Below are 18,421 nucleotides of genomic sequence, written 5' to 3'. Positions count from 1 at the left end.
TGTGACAAAAACAATTGGATTTTATTTTATTTCCAATAAATTTCGAGGGTCTTTTTCTGGTGACATGATCATCGATGCTTGGCTGCCATTTGACAAATAAAAATGAGCTTGTTCTTTTGTCCATACTAATCTCATCATGTAGGCTATATCTGCACTGTATCTGCGAGCTGTTGGCTAAAGCACACATGCCAATACCAGAGTGGGTACACTCTCTATATAATGCAAAACATTTTTGTGAGAAAACCATCAGTAAAGTTGAAAATGTGATGGAACCCCATTTAACTTGTATTTTTTATTCGGTACATGGGAATTTAACCGCAAAAGGTACTTTTATCTGCACTATGTCATCACGCACAGCCTTTTATCCGCAACAAGTCTGTCGCCAATTGGGTGGAAACTTAGCTAGTGGAATAAAATGAAGAATCTTTTAGCAGATATTCTTTTGCTGTCAAAGAAGATTAGGAACTCTACTGTGAGGCAGACTGGATCATCCAATCCATATTCATTTGCTTTGGTATTTCCTGGACCATATGAGAGTTAATAATGAAAGACAGAAAAGCACATTCTCCATTCTGTCTCTATACTGAGAAACAAAAGTGAAACAGATCTGTTTTACGATAGCATAATCCCCCCCTCCTCACTTTTCCTATGACAAAGTGGTGACCATTTTCATTGAAAACAATCACAGTAAGTTACTTAACTGTTACCCAGAAATTATTTGATATTGAGATAAAAATGGCTGCATTGGACATTTATGAAAATGTCCATCCTTCTATATATTTCAGTGAATAATACTTCATCTGCCAATCGATCCCCTCTACCTTTATCTCTCTCCTATCCATCTGTTATTATTTTCTCACATTCACCCTCAGGATAAATTGGAGTCCCTGGCTTCTCCCTAGTCTTTTCCCATCCTCCCCCTCCTCCCCTCTTTCCTCCTCCCTCTCTTCCCCATCCTCTCTTCCCTCTCTCCTCCTCCTTCCTTTCTTCCCTCCTCCTCTCTTTCTTCCCCCCTCCTCCCTCTCTTCTCTCCATCCTCCCTCTCTCCCCCCTACTCCCTTTCTTCCCCCCTGCTCACACTCTTTCCTCCCTCCTCCCTCCCTCCCTCCTCCCTTTCTTTCTTTCTTTCTTTCTTTCTTCCCTCCCTCCCTCCCTCCCTCCCTCCCTCCCTCCCTCCCTCCCTCCCTCCCTCCCTCCCTCCCTCCCTCTGGCTGGCTGCCACTCCTCCCAGCGACTCTGTGTGTGTTGTTGGTTGAGGCCGGCCCCCTCTCTCTCCTCTGATGGAGGAGGGAAGCTCACTGACACACACTCACATACAGACGCAACACGCCACAGGCAGGCAGGCAGGCAGGCTACCAGACAGACTGGCAGACAGGTAGGCAGCAGTCAGGCAACATGACCCAAACAGGGAACAGCCTCAGCTCTGTGACCTGTGACAACAGATGCCAACCACAGAACTGAACACTGAAGTTTACTTTGAGAGCCTCAGAGGAGCTGGAGTAAGCAGAAAATAAGACAAATAACAAGACGGGATGAGGAGTGCTTGACTGCTGTTTTTTAGGCTGAGGAGGAGGGAGTATTTTACTAACTTTTTCTGCAGTTTCCGAACCTGTGGAATTCCATTCATGAGCCAGAGGAGGACTAAAGCCAGCATGGTATTCAGCTGGCAGAAGTCCTTTGCCATTCTGACCCCCTGGAGGAAAGGTATAGTACACTTCATGTAACCTGTCTCTGTCTCTTATGCCATCATGATGTCTCATCCTACCAGCTGTCTATAGCAGCTGGATTTTCCAGCACAAATTGTAATTTGAATGTCTGCTGGATGTGTTTTTGTGGTTGGAGACAGAGGTGTAATTTCAGCCTGACGGTAGAGGGTGTCTTTAGTTAACAGCAGTGGGCTTTTATGGTGTCTGGATTTTAGGAGACTTAATTGTCTCATCACGTGAACAACTCCTGATATCCAAAAGCAAACATATATTGACTCACATCCACATTGACTTTTCTCAGTAAACAGAGGAGAGTAAAGTGGTCTTGTTACCTCTTTGGTAGTTATATTAAGGACTAAGGATGTATTTTGGGGGAAACTTAAAAGGTGGCAAGGGCAAGACAACACATTTGCTTTGCTGTGAATCTGCAGGTGCTAAATCCCGAACTTTACTGACTGAAGAGAACTGGACTTGATACAGTATAAATGGTCTCTTGATTAAATAAGCAACAGTATGCTCTTTCATTACATAGCCTAGCATAGTTCTATTTTGAAGCCCAGACAAAACAATGACTTTTGCTTTCCAATGTCAATAAATGTAATTGCTACCATGGTGGAGTGACATTTAAAAAAAAATCCTAATTTGTGTACCATCTGTTTGTTATATACGCCCCAAGCTAAAGCGCGGCATCTTGTACAGACGTGCCACGAACAAGTAGGTTTGACTCTTCAAGACTGAGCAGGGTCATGAAATAACAAAACCCAGCGGAAAAGGGACATTAAAAGTCTGTGCTGTGGATCTGTTCTAAACAGGACTGTGAAACACGCTCCACCCTCATCCTCGTGTCTGGAGAATGTTATATTACATTACATATGGTAATCAGCAGACTAAAAGCTTTATGTTGCGTGTTTCAGGGGAAAAAAAGTCTCAAATATCCTGACACAAAAACAAAGTGATTTTTAGGACCTGTTGATAGTCACAGAATCTATGGAGCCCTTGTGATACACTGCAACTCCTCATTCTTCTTCTACTCCTCATTTCTCTGCATTCCAAGAATCCGCCTCTATCAGATAACGATCTCAGCTTATGTACAGTATGTCCTCCACACCTGTTGGGAAGGATTGTTCCCCCCAGATCCTCAATTTGTTTTGTCCTGAGACAGAAAATTCCCAGCATTGTTGTAGATGTGAAAGAGCTTAGACCCTCCTTGGCAGGAATCACGTTGTTTGTCATGATCTTTGGGTTGGAAGAAAAGGCCCATTGTAAAGATAACACTCACATTGTGAACAGTACATCAAGACAAGGCATTTATTGGTCTATTCTCGTGATGTCCTATTGTTGTCATTTGATCGCTGTTTAGTTCACACCAAGAGGATTGTCTCAAAAACTGATTGTGAATTACAATGACATTGTAATTCTTCTCGGGAAAAAGAGCTAACAATGAGAAAACGTCCTTGGCTCTATCTTTGTGCATAGTTTCCCTGAGCAAATACTAAGTAATGTTTGACATTTTTTTTAACATTGTAGCATTCCACAAATCAAGTGTCCCTTCTTCCTCTCCCCATATTCATCACCCTGACTCAGAAACAGGCATAACGGCATGTAGTGGAATTCACTGCTATATGGAATCATCCTGTTTGGAAAGGGTGACAGGAATGATTCAGATCCTGAGGAATTTGAGCACCTGAAGGGAGTGGGAGAGTACTCTACACATTTTCTTTAAATATGTATGAACTGTGTCTTGATGCCCTATTTTTTCCGGCGTGATCCTGCCACAATAATGAATGATGATCACAATAATGACAACACGCCTATGCCTGTTAGTGGTTGGATGAATTGCCATTTCATAGGGTTATCTGTCATACAAATCTGCATTTCATGGATTACTTTTGAGGATGGATGGTCAGCAAAATCATCCTTTTCTTTTTCAAGAGGTTAAAAAGCCAATTGCCGTGTCAATTTAGGATTCATTCATCCAACAAAATTGGGAATGACCTATTAAAACATATTCATGTTTATTTGCGTTCAACTAAGAGGTAAACTGAGTTGGTTGGTGATGGGGACTGTGGGAGGATTCAAACTCCATAACTCCTGTCGGCGGGAACCGGCCCCAAGGAGACTTTACTTGCGTTAGCTCTCCTGCACATTCTTGTCTTATCCTAAGGGCGTCCGATAGTGGGGAGTGGGGAGCGGGGCCCCTGCTACCTCCTACCTCACGTTGATAAAGGGAGTCTGGGATCCCTCCTCAGGGTCGACGCCAAGTCCAAGGAAGAGGTGGAAAGGGAGAAAAGATACCAGGCCTGTGCGTTGAGAGACATGCAGCTGAGAAGAGACCTGGTTGGTTTCCTTGGGTATAGGATGGGCAAGAGATGGGGGGAAGGAGTGAGATGGAAGTTGTGTGGCGGTATTTCACACCTCATCAGATAGGACATATGGTTTCTGTCACCTGAACTGCAGTGGAAATGATGTTGGAAAATGTTTTCTATGGGTCAATAGAATTATAATTGTGTTGTCCTAGAATTATAAATGTGGCTCTTGAGGATTCACCTCCAGTTACCATTACTTCCTAAACAACTTAAGGGTGAAACTTGCAACAACAACAAAAAAAATATGATAGTGACTAAAATGACAAGTAGTGGGCATGAAGGTCTACCAGCAGGTTTGTGACCACCCAAAGTGCTAACAGAGGATGGACATTCTGCTAAACCCCCCGGCTGTAAAGATCGCAGGCTTGTCTCAGCATGTTTATGACCTTTCCACTTAGAATCCAAGGAACTTACTGAATGAACAGTTTAGCCCAGGGCTTACATACACATGCCATCGCCCAGAGCCTGACCCACCGGGTTAATTCAACGTCTATTCCACGTTGGTTTAACGTCATTTCATTCAAATGTGGTGGATAAAACGTTGATTCAACCTGTGTGTTGCCAGTGGGGAGCTAATGTGCCCTGCCCTTCCATTAGGAAGAGTACACTTGCTTGGGTAGATAAAGTTATTGAGGAATACGCACTTTTCAGTGAGTGGAAAACAACTTCAGCTGTAGCTCTTCTTGGCCTAGTTGAAGCAACGGGAGACGTTCAGTTCAAATGTACATGCTCAGCCTAACAACAATCTGTCATGCTCTAGTTATAAATCATCTGTTTGTTGGGATTCCAGCGTCAACCCTTGAGGGAGAGAGCAGTAGTGGAATGTTGAGTCTGCACGTACACAGGTCAACACACCTCAGGGAGGATCCGTGATATCTAATGGAGGAGACATTCACACACGCACACCCTCATCACACACCCACACCGCAGAGGAGAGGGACGGATGTCACCTCTCCTTACAGCACATATTTTAGCCACTCCCGATCCCACCAGCCTCTGGCAACACACTGGTGCTGGCTGGATGTGTTTTCGCTCTGTGAGGGAGTGACAGCCACCCAGGAGCTTAAACCTTTGTTCTCACAGCAGAGTGGAGGCTCCAGGCATTTGGGAGGGCAGCAGGGCAATCCATCCGCTTTATCGAAACTCTCCTTTAGTGAGATCATTGTGAAGTTGATTTTCAAATGGCTTTTTTTGGTTGGCCAACCTGAACGACAGTATTATACTACACGTCTGGAATGTTAAATGAATGTTGCGGCGAAACGTCTGACTCTGTCATTTCTGACAGAAAGGAGGCTAAATACGAGTCTAGAGGGGCGGACAGTGTGTAGCCTAATTATATGTGTGGGGTTACTCAGCCTTGCTGGAAACGGGCTGACTCCACTGAGCCTGTTCAATTACAGTGTAGGATTTCAGATCTGTTTTGTCTTTCCTATGATGACACCTGGAAGATGTTGACACCTGCTTGGGTGTACGACCTGGTGATTTGTGGGATCAAACCAAGCAGGTTGTGTCACAATGGCAGTAGTAGGATTACGTGGTTGAATAAGCACGGTGACTTCAACATGTAATTAAAGTCAATCTGGTCCCATGTTTCTGTCTGCTGCTAATTCAGAGGAACTGGCAATTACTGCATTTTTTTAAATGTTACGATAAGACCGCATAGGCAGAGCAGAAAATAGAAAAAAAGTATATTCACACAAAGAAAGATTGTTGTTATTCTCATTTCTTGAACACATTTCTCTATTAACTTTAATCCATTACAGAATGTTTTCAATTCATCTTCAAGTTTTATTAATTTCCACATTCTTATGTTTTGAATATAAATTCCTGGTGTGTTCAGTCACAGAAAAATAGATCCGTTTCCTCTTAATGTTGTTGATTGAGAAAAGATGGCTTGGATAAAGGGACTTCACAAATGGTTTACTCTAAGCTGATTCTGTGTAGGCAACCTGAAACAGAGCAACATGTGCATGTTTGATGTTACATTTTAGTCATTTAGCAGACGCCCTTATCCAGAGTGACTTACAGAAGCAATTTATGTTAAGTGCCTTGCTTAACGGCACGTCAACATATTTTTTTACCTCAGGGATTCAGACCAGCGACCTATCCGTTACTGGCCCATCGCTCTTAACCACTACATTACCACTTCAGTTAGCCATTGAGTGAAAACCTATAGCCAAAACCAGTTGACCAAAACCTGGTAAACTTCTCCAACTCAGCCATTCCAATACTTCTTCTGAAAGATAAGTTCTTGAATAAAGAGTTTGTGGTCGAGGTTATGGAAGAAAACGGAATGGAAAATAGGGTCTCTACACAAATGTATCTTGTTTGTATTTTACAAAGCACATAACTCCACTATATTCATACTCCTGTTTACTTACAATATATTGCAGTATTCACATTCCAAGCTGCCTGGAGCTGGGTGAGGTGCTGTTTGCTCTCTCTGAACAGGGAGCCAGGTCTCTAGTTCCTTAATTGAATATCCAGGGGGATTTGGATGCAGATTGTTTTCTCCTCATGGCCGACAGCAAACATGTCCCTTCTTCAGCAAACCCCTGTGCTCAATTACAAGCCCAGCACTGCTTTAAAGACTAGTGGATATCAATACCTGGGTTGTTCCACCAATTAGGTGCCTTTTCAGTATTGTAACTTGGTGAAAAAATAAGGTTTTATTTCACCAAATGTTTATACACTATCATAAAGAGCACATGTTCACTTAATAAAAAACGAGTTTTCCCATCTCAAGAAGTTACATTTAAAAATGACTATAATAAGTACCAAAGTAACAGGGTTGATGACTTTATCTTAAATCAGCCATAAATCCCCTTGTGACGGGGAGAATGGAAGCTTTTTGTGTGCAACAGGGAGAGGCAATTGAATGCAAACTTCACAAAAACATTTCTAGCCTGTCTATCTATTGGTAACAGGGTTAATGTGTTATGCTCGACAAAATACCAGAAAATGGCCAAAAAGAGTAGAACCAGCTCACCTGTTTTAACTCACAACAAAATACCTAGGGCTTTACAATGGTGGTGAAAACATGGAGAAATGTTGGGGTTAAGTGGGTTAAAATCCGCCTAGAATTCACATACAGTAGGATGTACAGAGGGACAAGTCAAAATGCAGAATTTTGGCACTTTAGCAAGTCTTTATTCATATTCAAAATCTGATTTATAGAATTTTCCATGTGGTCTATATTAAAGGGCACTTCATTTAATATAACAGGCTTTTAAAATGTAATATTTGTGCACAATTTCTACATAAAATATCAAAAGGACGCAAAGGGCACATATTTCGTGGAACGACCCACCTAGGTGGTCAGGGAACTTTTAAGTATAGAGTAAATTGTTTTTTATTTTTTTTATTTTTTTATTTCACCTTTATTTAACCAGGTAGGCAAGTTGAGAACAAGTTCTCATTTACAACTGCAACCTGGCCAAGATAAAGCAAAGCAGTTAGACACATATATCAACACAGAGTTACACATGGAGTAAAACAAACATACAGTCAATAATACAGTAGAAAAATAAGTCTATATACAATGTGAGCAAATGAGGTGAGATAAGGGAGGTAAAGGCAATAAATAGGCCATGGTGGCGAAGAAAATACAATATAGCAAGTAAAACACTGGAATGGTAGATTTGACAGTAGATGAGTGTGCAAAGTAGAAATACTGGGGTGGGGTGCAAAGGAGCAAAATAAATTAATAAATACAGGAGGGGAAGAGGTAGTTGTTTGGGCTATTTATAGATGGGCTATGTACAGGTGCAGTGATCTGTGAGCTGCTCTGACAGCTGGTGCTTAAAGCTAGTGAGGGAGATAAGTGTTTCCAGTTTTAGAGATTTTTGTAGTTCGTTCCAGTCATTGGCAGCAGAGAACTGGAAGGAGAGGCGGCCAAAGGAGGAATTGGCTTTGGGGGTGACAAGTGAGATATACTTGCTGGAACGCGTGCTACGGGTGGGTGCTGCTATGGTGACCAGCGAGCAGAGATAAGATAAAAAAAATGACTGCTTGTGGGAGTAATGCATTAGCTGCTAAACATTAAGGCAATGTAGTTTACAATTTTATTGCATGTTAAAGCAAGCTCGGATGAGTTATTTTTTGGGTGACAGTTGGGGAGCTTTAGTTTACAGTATAGTAAATACAAAAATGTTGTAACTTTCAACCCAAAATACAACAGCCTACATATTGTGCAGTATGTCTGTCTACACTCTTAGAAAAAAGGGTTCCGAAAGGGTTCTTCGGCTGTCCCCATAGGAAAACCCTTTTAGGTTCCAGGTTACATGGAACTCAAGAGGGTTCTACCAGGAACCAAAAAGGGTTCTTCAAAGGATTCTCCTACTGGGACAACCGGAGAACCCTTTAAGTTTTTTTTTTCTGAGAGTGTGTATAAGATGAAGTGCAGTACAGTAGTTGTTATGCAGGGGATCATTAGTGTTGCTCTTTAACTATCTACTCCTTCTTATCTGTTACCACTGTGTGAGATACACCAGTTCCCATTACACTCCTGTTGATAACACGACTGACTGTAGACTGACTTGATAAAGCCAATTAAGAGATAGTCAGGGCTGTGCTGCTGGAGAGTTACACATGGACTGCAGTCTCTCGTATCTACCCCAAGGGACCACAGCCTTATCAAGGCTTAGGGAGCTGCTGTAAATGGGTATACATATGATATGTCTTAGTTGTTTTACAGTACAGTCATACCTTGAGGACCATCCTAGACAACCATTTACATACTTCTGATTGGACTGCTGAGGTTTCAGGAGTGTCCATGCTGTGTGTTCCTCTGGGAGCGACATGGCTGGGTTAAACGTGTCTTTCAGTGTGTTTTTATTTGTTATTATTTTATTCAGGGAAGCACCATATGATCCAGGGACATGTTCAAGAATGACTTACCTCAGAAATAACCCACACTGATACTAGTCTTTAATCTGATGTTGTTAAGTCATCTTGGGCACAATAGGGCCTGAACAGTGTCTAAGCAGTTGTAATTATGCTCTGACCACAGTGGAAACAGTAATGTGCTCCATTTTGAAGAAAACAGGAAATACGTTTCCTTGTCTCCTCTGCAAGAATTTGTTTTGGGAATATGATGTCTTGAGTTGAGCTAGTGCAATTCTTTCCACATGTAACATTAGCACTATGGGAGTGGCATGAAGAAAATACACATCTCATTCTAATCAAGTGAGCCATACCAAAATGACGCATGCACAACACATGCAATTATGGGGATTCATATGAATTCATGATATGTAGCTAAATAAACATTGGGATTTTGAATGAATGTACTTTAGTTGAACACAAAACTGGGGATTCGAATGAGACGACACATGTAGGCTACGCTTTAATGTATATGCAAGTATTGTCTTCTGATACTAATGTTAAAGTTAATGCCCACCTTGACAGCACTGAGCAACAGTATCATTTATGAATCTTTTCAAGAGGCTAACTTTGTGATCTGGAAAACCCCACATAACTTTTCCACAATACCTTGATTCACTAGCTTTGGCCAATATCGGTACATGTAAAATAATTGGGAAAACGCAGACATTTTGAATGGGAAGAGACCTGAGCCAGAACCAAGTCTGATAGCATTTTAATCTTATTTGGTCCTATCATTGTTTTGGCAGAGCCGCTATCCATTCCCAAAACAATATTATCCCAACAGATTTTTTTTCTCATGAAAAACATGGGTGCGCTTTGATTTTTGTGGATTTTATTCACAGTGAAAAAAAAACAAAAAACGATGGGTTTTGTTTTGTGAGAAAAAGCTGCAAACAAACATGGTGGCAGTATCTCCACCTCACATACCCCTCTGAAATTCAAACTTAATTCCATACTAAAATCATTAAATAAAGCAATAACTCATTCATTTAACTTCAAAAGGAGGGAACAGTATCACTGTCATGATTTATTACAATGTAATTGACTGGCTGCTTTTAAATCTGACACATCACCGTCTCCAAATAGTTTGGCAGTTGATGTTTTAATAAATCGTGGTGGTTACACCTACTTCCAATCAGTTTTGTTTACTCAGCTCAGCTCAATGACTCATTTCCTGCCAAATAGGTTTCGGGTATATAACACAGCCTGAGCTCCTGTGAATTTCATTATTTATCATCCTACCCATGTCTCTTCCCCTCCAATCACAATGTCCGCCTGCCTCATTTCCTAACAATCAGAGATGCAATTACCCTATTGGTGTTTATACTTAAATGGCCCGCCACAACTCCTTAAGTAGGCATCATGTTAGAACGTTTTGTTTTGTTTCTGTGAGTGGTACTGGGATTCAACTTATATTGATACTCAAAATACTTCAGTTTTACTAGTCTTTTAGTTTTCACAAACATGTCCTCCAACCCCCACCCCCTTAATAAAGTTCCCTCTAAAGTGAATGAAATCACTGGATTTATAACTTTTTAATCTCAAATTTCCATGGGCCAGACATTCAATTTAAACAGTGGGTATTCCCCAAATCTTCTTTATTGTAGAAGTTTGATCTAACAATCTACTATTATGTTATACCAGAAAGGTTTATGGGTTAGATTTGCAGCACAGGACTAAACATTTTTAATTAAGTAATACCAATATTTAAATTAAAACCTCTTCGCTGCTCAGGGATATGGTGGTATGTATGTTTGTTGTTCTGGAATTCAAGGTAAGTGAAAAAAAGAATGTTTGATTGACAGCGATGAGTATCAGATTGCACGTGGCGAGAAAGCGGAGATGTCACATACGAGTGCCCCACAATGGTATTAACTGGATCTTAAGATCAAAGCTGGACAGCCCAGTGTGGAGCACTGACAAATAATGTGCCCTATGGTATTTGTGTACCTCCGAGTTGAAGAATGCTGGATGGTATAAAACCAGTCCTCGGGTTTCACAGGAAGATCCTCAAAAACCTCTTGGATCTATGTTTTGACAGTACATCTGTGTCATTCATGGTCACAGGAATTGGACATGCAACTGTGAGTCTTTTGGAATAAAAACACCATCGTCCTGCTTACACAAGAAGAGAGAATCTTTCAAACGCTTGAGTCTACCCTCTCAACTTCTGTGTCTTACATTTTACTCTTTGACATCCACTCTCCTTAGGAAATAGATATTGCAATTAGGTGTTAGGGATGTTCACAGATATTCTATGTCTGTTGTCAATAAAAGTAAAAAAATGTAATCTGAAAGAGTTAACTTTGAAAGAGTTAGCTTTCTGACATAATGGTATTTCCGAAGCCCTTAGGGTACTGCTATGCAACACTTAAAAACTGGCATTCACTCAAGTATTTATTTAGTATTTTATTTCATTGGGGATAACTGAGTGAAATTCAAGTCACTTGTAGGAACATTTGAAATAGGCAACTCTGGTAATGCACAAAAAAGGCTGTTTTACTAATTGTGCTTCTCATTATTCACAGGAAAGGGGGACAATGTGCTGGAAAATGAGGTTATCCTGACCAAGATGAAGCTCTTCAACAACTTCCATGAGAAGCTCCTCAACAACGCTGTTGATTCTTCATCCACTATCGCCATGTCAGTTTCTGAGCAGGACATCTCAGAGCCTGTCAAAGGCTTGGAGGGGAATGCTAACTTGGATAACATGCCTGGACAGTCCCTGATGGAGTCAAGCTCAGACTACCTGTCAAACATTTTCTCAAACTCTCAGCTTTCCAGGCTGTACAAGTTCGAGTCAGAGGACTCTGGGGTGGAACTGCCCAGTGGAACCAACTCTCCTTCCACACCCACCAGCTCGGAGCAGAGCTTTGTGGTCCACAGCCGGGAACCCTCCTATGACTCCTGTAACCTCAACACTCCTGTCCCTACCCCAGATCCACTCCCCACGTTTGACCAGTGCTCTGACACCAAACAAACAGAGGATATGAGAGACACACCATGTATGACTGCAGACAGTGCTGTGCAGGAGTGTGATATGGTGGAGTCGGGAGCTGAACTCAACACAGAGGTTGAGAGGGTAGACCTTCATATAACTGAGAAGGACATAGACATGGAGAGGGCCCAGCACACAGCCTTGAAGGACCCCACTGAGGACGGTAAAGGGGTTTCAGAGCAGCTGGGTGAGAACAAGGCTGTAACTGAGGGGGTCAACTCAGAGAACACAAAGCCCAGGAGACAGTGCTCTACAGGGCCCTGTGACGATATGACAGGGGTTGACTTTGAGCAGCGGCCTCTGAGGAAAGGCACGACGAGTGACAGCCTGGAGGAGTATATGGAGGAATGCTGCAGACTGAGTGAGGTAAAGATATCCCCCGCACACTTGTTATTTACTCACAACCTCTTGGCTTCTCCCAGGGCTGCATGTAAGCCCACAGATATTCCTAATGTTTTATATTCTGTTTTATGTAGTAACCATAAAGTGTTATTTATGGGGAAACTATTCCTGACACAGAGCGATGCCATAGTGCTGTCGTAGCTATGCCATCTGTGTACTTTCATCTGCAACATTAGGTCTGTTGAACAGAAGCAGGTACCTTGTGTTTCCTTTTATTTATATTTAACACATTTCCTGCTGTCTTTGTGCTTACAAAGTCAGTGAGCGACGGCAATTAGCAGGGCTTGTTTTGACTTCCTCCAAAATCGTCAGGGACTTGAGGAAAGGCCCCTTTTAGGTGGTGGACAACAAACGTCTTTACACTCCCTGTCATTATCCCTAATTACCAACCCTTCCCAGCCTCTATGTCACCAGCTAATCACAGAACCTCTAACGACAACAAGTCTCTAGGAAGCTCTCTCTATGGGCAGGAAATTGGGGGAAATTGTGTTTATTTCGAGACAAATGATCAACATTCTCTTTGAGATTTCAAGAGAGTGCTAGATTAAAACTAAGGTGACTCAAACCTCTAAAAGACACTAAATTAGGCAATAAAGGTGTAGACCGCATCACATTATTGCAATATGAAAATGTCATACTGTTATAAGATTAAAGGGAACAATAACTCATCTTAAACCCCTCTTTATGGGTAAAAAAAGGAACGCAGTATTCTCATACTGAACCTCCATGACGGCTATGACCTCAACTTAGTCCTTAGTGAGATAGCTGAGCAACAAAACGCTACTTTACCCATTCATAATGGCCAGTAGAGGCATGTTCCCATAACGAAAGCTTGCCAACGAGAGCGGTGTTTTCATTCATGTTTGGAAAAAAATACATCTTTTTCATGTTTCAAATGAGAAAACAGTGTTCTCTTGCGGTGCTGCACCTGACAGCTGTGGAGCTTTGCCAACCCATAATAACCTGTTTGATGTGCTGCTCAACTCATCGCTATCAGCTCTCAGCAATGTCTTTCATACGGCGTCAAAATGCACCTTCATCCGAATGTCTTGCTGATTTTGGTTTTGAGTGGAAATGAGAATCATGATAGTGAAACAATTCATCTGACTGAAACACTTTGATGTTGTTCCAAAAAAAGTGTTATTCATTTTTGAATGTTTGCATAACATTTATATTACTGTGAGAAGGCCAGTCATGGATTTAATGGAGGCAATAAGTGATACTATGTGCAACAAAAGATAACATTTTTGTTGGCTTGAGTAAGCCTGGGACAGTTTGGTGTGCCGTCTCAAGCAAGCCAAGGTGAAAGTGATGCCCATGACATCTATGACCTTCTGACAATTTCCCAGGACACAGATGGCTATCTCTTCAGATCATATCTTGGATGACACCAGAGCTGGTAGTTGATCTCAAATCCTTTAAATGAAACATACCATTTTCATCAATCCAATATTAATTAATGAGCCAACTAATCAGTTATAGAATTTGAGGTGGCCAAACTAGAAAAACTAGGCCGGACTTCAAACCCCACATCTCTTAACAGATACTTCCCCATCACTCCCTCGAAAGACCTTTCACAACAACGTCACGTTCAAAAGACCCGGTCAAGACTAGGTTGTATTATGGCATACAGTAGGGGAATCTAAACACAAAGCCCGGTTGCATACAGGCTGAAAGGAAAGGTGGAGAGAGCATGTGTTACAGTGCGGGGGCTTTGTTTCATACTGCCGCATGTCACACAGCACCTGTTCATCTGGCTGTGGGGATATTGTCCTGGATAACCAGCCAGCTCCCCCCTTTCTCTCTCATCTGGTTCCTGCCGCTCCCTGGAACCAGGGCCGGACGTCCTACCTAGACGCGTCACACAGGTGTCAAATTGCTCCAATTACTTACATATTTACCCAGATAAAGCCCCTTTGATAGTCATTAGGGCCCCTTTAACGGACCAGTCGACTGGCCGGCGGGTGGCGATTATTTTGGGGGGCCCATCCGTGCTCTACTTTAGGGGTGCATTGCTGACAGGCAGTCCGGTGGTAAAACTATTCATCATCATTGAGTTTGCTAAATAGCATTGGCACTTGGATTGGAACCAGTGCTATGGTCAGATTATATGAAAGTATAGCTCTTTGGCCACGCACACCAGTGGTGGGCTTCGCTTTGAGAGAAGGATGCATATGAGGAAAGAACCCCATACCTACTGTAAAATATGGTGGTGGATCTTTGATGTTATGGGGCTATTTTGCTTCCACTGGTCCTGGGGCCCTTGTTAAGGTCAACGGCATCATGAACCTTAGCGAGTACCAGGAGATTTTTGCCAAAAACCTGGTTGCCTCTGACAGGAGGCTGAAATTTAGCCGCAAGTGGATCTTTCAGCAAGACAAAAACTCCAAGCACACATCAACATCCACAAGAAATGGTTAATTGACCATAAAAATCTACATTTTGCAATGGCCATCTCAGAAAACCTGTCATTCAAATTGAGAGGTCTGTCCATAAGCGCAGACAAAGGATATCAAGGATCTGCAAAGATTCTGTGGAATGGTCTAAGATTCCTCCCTATATGTTCTCTAATCTCAAAAAACGTCTTATAGAAAGGCTCAGTGCCGTTATCCTCGCAAGGTGAGGTATTGAATGGTATTGAAAACAGGGGCGCCAATCATTTTGAACCCTATCTTTGAATTATTTTATTACTAGTTAAACAAAATCTCTTTCTCTGAACAACTGTATTAGTATAAAACAATATAATAAGATATTTTTCTTTGCATACAATGTAGGGCAGTACTTGTAATATTTACAACTTTATCAACGGTGCCAATCATTTTGGAACTGACTGTATTTCACCATAAAGAGAAAACGTTTATCATATGGATGTGTTTAGCTATCCGTCTGATCTCATGCGTGCAGGCCTCTATCCTTAGGGGGAACCACAGGGCATTCAAAGCATATTTCCCCTTGCTTGGCTACCCAGACTCCTTCCTCCGGCCAAACTCTATGCCACGCCCATGGACGCTAGTTTATTCTCCATTTCTTCTCCACACTGAGTATGGATCTGAGTACCTCCCTGACCCTTCACTGAATGCGAACACATTCAGGGCTGTCTGATTGGTACAGAAACCGATGGGTTGGGCCAGAGCCAGAACACGAAGGTTTTGAAATTCATTATTGGCTTTGATACTCTGATTGGTTAGAGACGATCCACCGCTGATGACTTTGTTTTGTACAACCCCCCTAGTGCCCCTCGTCACCACAAATTACTTCAATGATGGGAGTCTCAGACCAGGGCCGGCCTGCCCAGTAAGCAGGATTAGGCAGCCGTCTATGGCGGCAGATTGACGGGGGAGGCATTTTCTAAGCTAAACTGACCAAGACGCACCTTCAACAACACATAAAACCTCACATAATTCTCCCCCAAAACATAATAAGCGCAGACAAATGCCAGCTTCTTTTGGACGTCTTTTTTTGTGCGTTCAGGACCAGCCTCGAACCAATTATAGACGTCTATGTTTGGTTCAGATTTGGTGTGGTCAGATCAGACTTGATTTAAACGTCCACGGACTGTGATTTTTGTTCCGGTCTGGACCAAATCTTAACCAATCATAGACATCAATGTTTGGCTCAGATTTGGTCCGGTCTGGACAGGCCTTGATTTGATCCAAAAATAGACGTCTATAAATGACTTCTTTCAACTTTCATTCAGAACTGAAAATGAACCTGATTTCAACATCTGGAAAATGTATATTTTAAACGTCCGGAAAATATGTATTTTCACCTTCAATTCAGAACCTAAATGTCTGGAAAATACTTGCTTTAGACGTCTTTTCAACAACATTTTGCTTACTGTGAATATTCTAGATATGTGGGGAATACGAGGGCAGCAAATTTTTCTCTCTCCCCTAGGGGTGGCAGAACAGCCAGGAAGTATGTTGCGAACAACAGAGCAGCGGAAAGAATTTTGTTTGAGTCGTCAGGCTATATTTCCCCCTCTGTTGAAGGCTGTGTGGAACACTGGGAAATATGATGTCATAAAAGAATGAAGACGAGGGGAAAGACGGCAAGCCCTGCTAATTGAAATGGTGGTCCTGTCGAATTCCACAGCTGCAGCCCATAAGCATGCACACGATATACAGTACTAAACACTTTCGATGGGCTTCATATTCATTCCACTGATTCATCTATTTATGATTTACTGACCTGTGTTTATCGTGGTGCTCAAGACATCTGTAGAGTATGTGATAGGTGCTGTAAATAATATTTAAGCCCAATGCCAGGGATTGCAATGGGCCATACATTACTAATATAGCTGCTGAATTTATGGTAGACACCCAAGTACTTCCATGGGTTATTGTTGGCAGGTAGTAAGACAAACTTAGGTAGACCAGAGTCTTAGTGAGGTGTTGTTGGGGGCTAACAGAGAGAGGTAGCTAGCATCATTGGGGTTGTTAATCTCACCACTGACCCATATTGGCATTTTGCCATACATTCTGTCTCTCTGTAAATCCTCAAGACCCCCTTTTCCTGTCAGCACAGACACACAGTGTGTTCCCCATAGAGTGCCAATGGAGATATACAACTCTCTCCCTAGATTGTGTGTGCTGAAAACAAATGGGTCTTCCGGACAGAAAACCAGTAAACGTGTACAGCACGTATCATACTCCCTATCTCTGTGTGTACCTCACATCTGAGACCACATTCCTTTCTAACACTGTCATGTTTAGGAAAGTATTTTTGATGCGGCAGACACAGTGGAAATCTCCAGAACCAAGGCCTGAGGAGAGCCTCAGTTCTTCACAACAATCTTTGATATCAGCATATCGTGCTCACATTTTCTATGTTTAGCTCGAAAAATATGAAAATCCTCAAACTCCTCAAATGTTTCTCAATGTCAAGGCAACGGTTGGTCTTGTGTATTGGCTTCGGAAAAGACCTGTCCATAGGTCTCATTTTAACAAATGCACCTCTCCTCTCTCTCTACGTCACACTTTCACAACTTTGAAGGAAAGGTGCCAAGTGAGAACTCATTCTCTAACTAGGCCGAAGCCTGGCATTCTATCTGCTAGCCAGCGATTCCCACGTTTGAAACATTGTTACCCCCTCACAACCTATGGGGCCAGAAGAAGCTCTGAAAAAGGGTGGGGGCATTCCTGGACCCCGAGTGGTGATAAAAATCAGTCCCACCCTGCGTCCATCACCGCCGTAGCCGATCTGAGTAAGACCTTTAAAAAGGCTACGGGGCCCGACGGAATACCAGGACGCTTACTCAGAGCATGCGTTGACCAGCTGGCAAGTGTCTTCACTGACGTTTTCAAACTATCCCTGACCCGGTCTGTAATACCAACTTGTTTCAAGCAGATCATCATAGTACCCATGCCCAAGAACGCCAAGGTAACCTGCCTAAATGACTATCGCCCGTAGCACTCATATCTATAGCCATGAAATGCTTTGAAAGCCTCACATTTACACCATCATCCCAGACACCCTGGGCCCACTCCAATTCACATACCACCCCAACAGATCCACAGATGACGCAATCTCTATTGCACTCCACACTGCCCTCATCCACCTGGACAAAAGGAATATGTAGGAATGCTGTTCATTGACTACAGCTCAGCATTCAACACCATAGTCCCTCCAAGCTCAGTATCCAAGCTGGGGAACCTGGCACTTAATATCTCCATCTGCAACTGGATCCTGGACTTCCTGATGGTCCGCCCCCAGGCGGAGCGTAGACAACAATCCATCTGTCATGCTGACCATCAACACCGAGGCCCCTCAGGGGTGTGTGCTCATGTCCACATCACTAAGGAATTAACACGGTCCACACACACCCACACAGTTGTAAAGAGGGCACGACAGCGCCTCTTCCCCCTCAGGAGGCTGAAAAGATTTGTCATGGGCCCTCAGATCCTCCAAACGTTCTACAGCTGCACCATTGAGAGCATCTTGACTGGCTGCATCGCCGCTTGGTATGGCAACTGCTTGGCATCCGACCGCAAGGCACTACAGAGGGTAGTGAGTACAGCTCCCTGCCATCCGGAACCTCTACCAGGCAGTGTCAGAGGAAG

General features: G+C 42.6%; 1 protein-coding gene across 1 annotated transcript in view; it reads left to right on the top strand.

Moving 5' to 3' along the window:
- Positions 1-1,307: 1,307 nt before the first annotated feature.
- Positions 1,308-18,421, top strand: part of LOC115193848 (uncharacterized) — a 33,890-nt gene continuing 16,776 nt past the window's right edge. Inside the window, exons 1-2 of the mRNA XM_029752929.1 lie at positions 1,308-1,704; positions 11,488-12,323. Of these exons, the coding sequence (XP_029608789.1) occupies positions 1,626-1,704; positions 11,488-12,323 (915 nt within the window). The 5' untranslated portion in view covers positions 1,308-1,625. The remainder of the gene's footprint in view (positions 1,705-11,487; positions 12,324-18,421) is intronic.

The sequence above is a fragment of the Salmo trutta genome, chromosome 5 (genome assembly GCF_901001165.1).
Source record: "Salmo trutta chromosome 5, fSalTru1.1, whole genome shotgun sequence".
In the NCBI taxonomy this organism is placed as follows: Eukaryota; Metazoa; Chordata; class Actinopteri; order Salmoniformes; family Salmonidae; genus Salmo; species Salmo trutta.
Note: the sequence above shows the minus strand (reverse complement) of the source record. Positions and strands in the feature narration are given on the sequence as shown.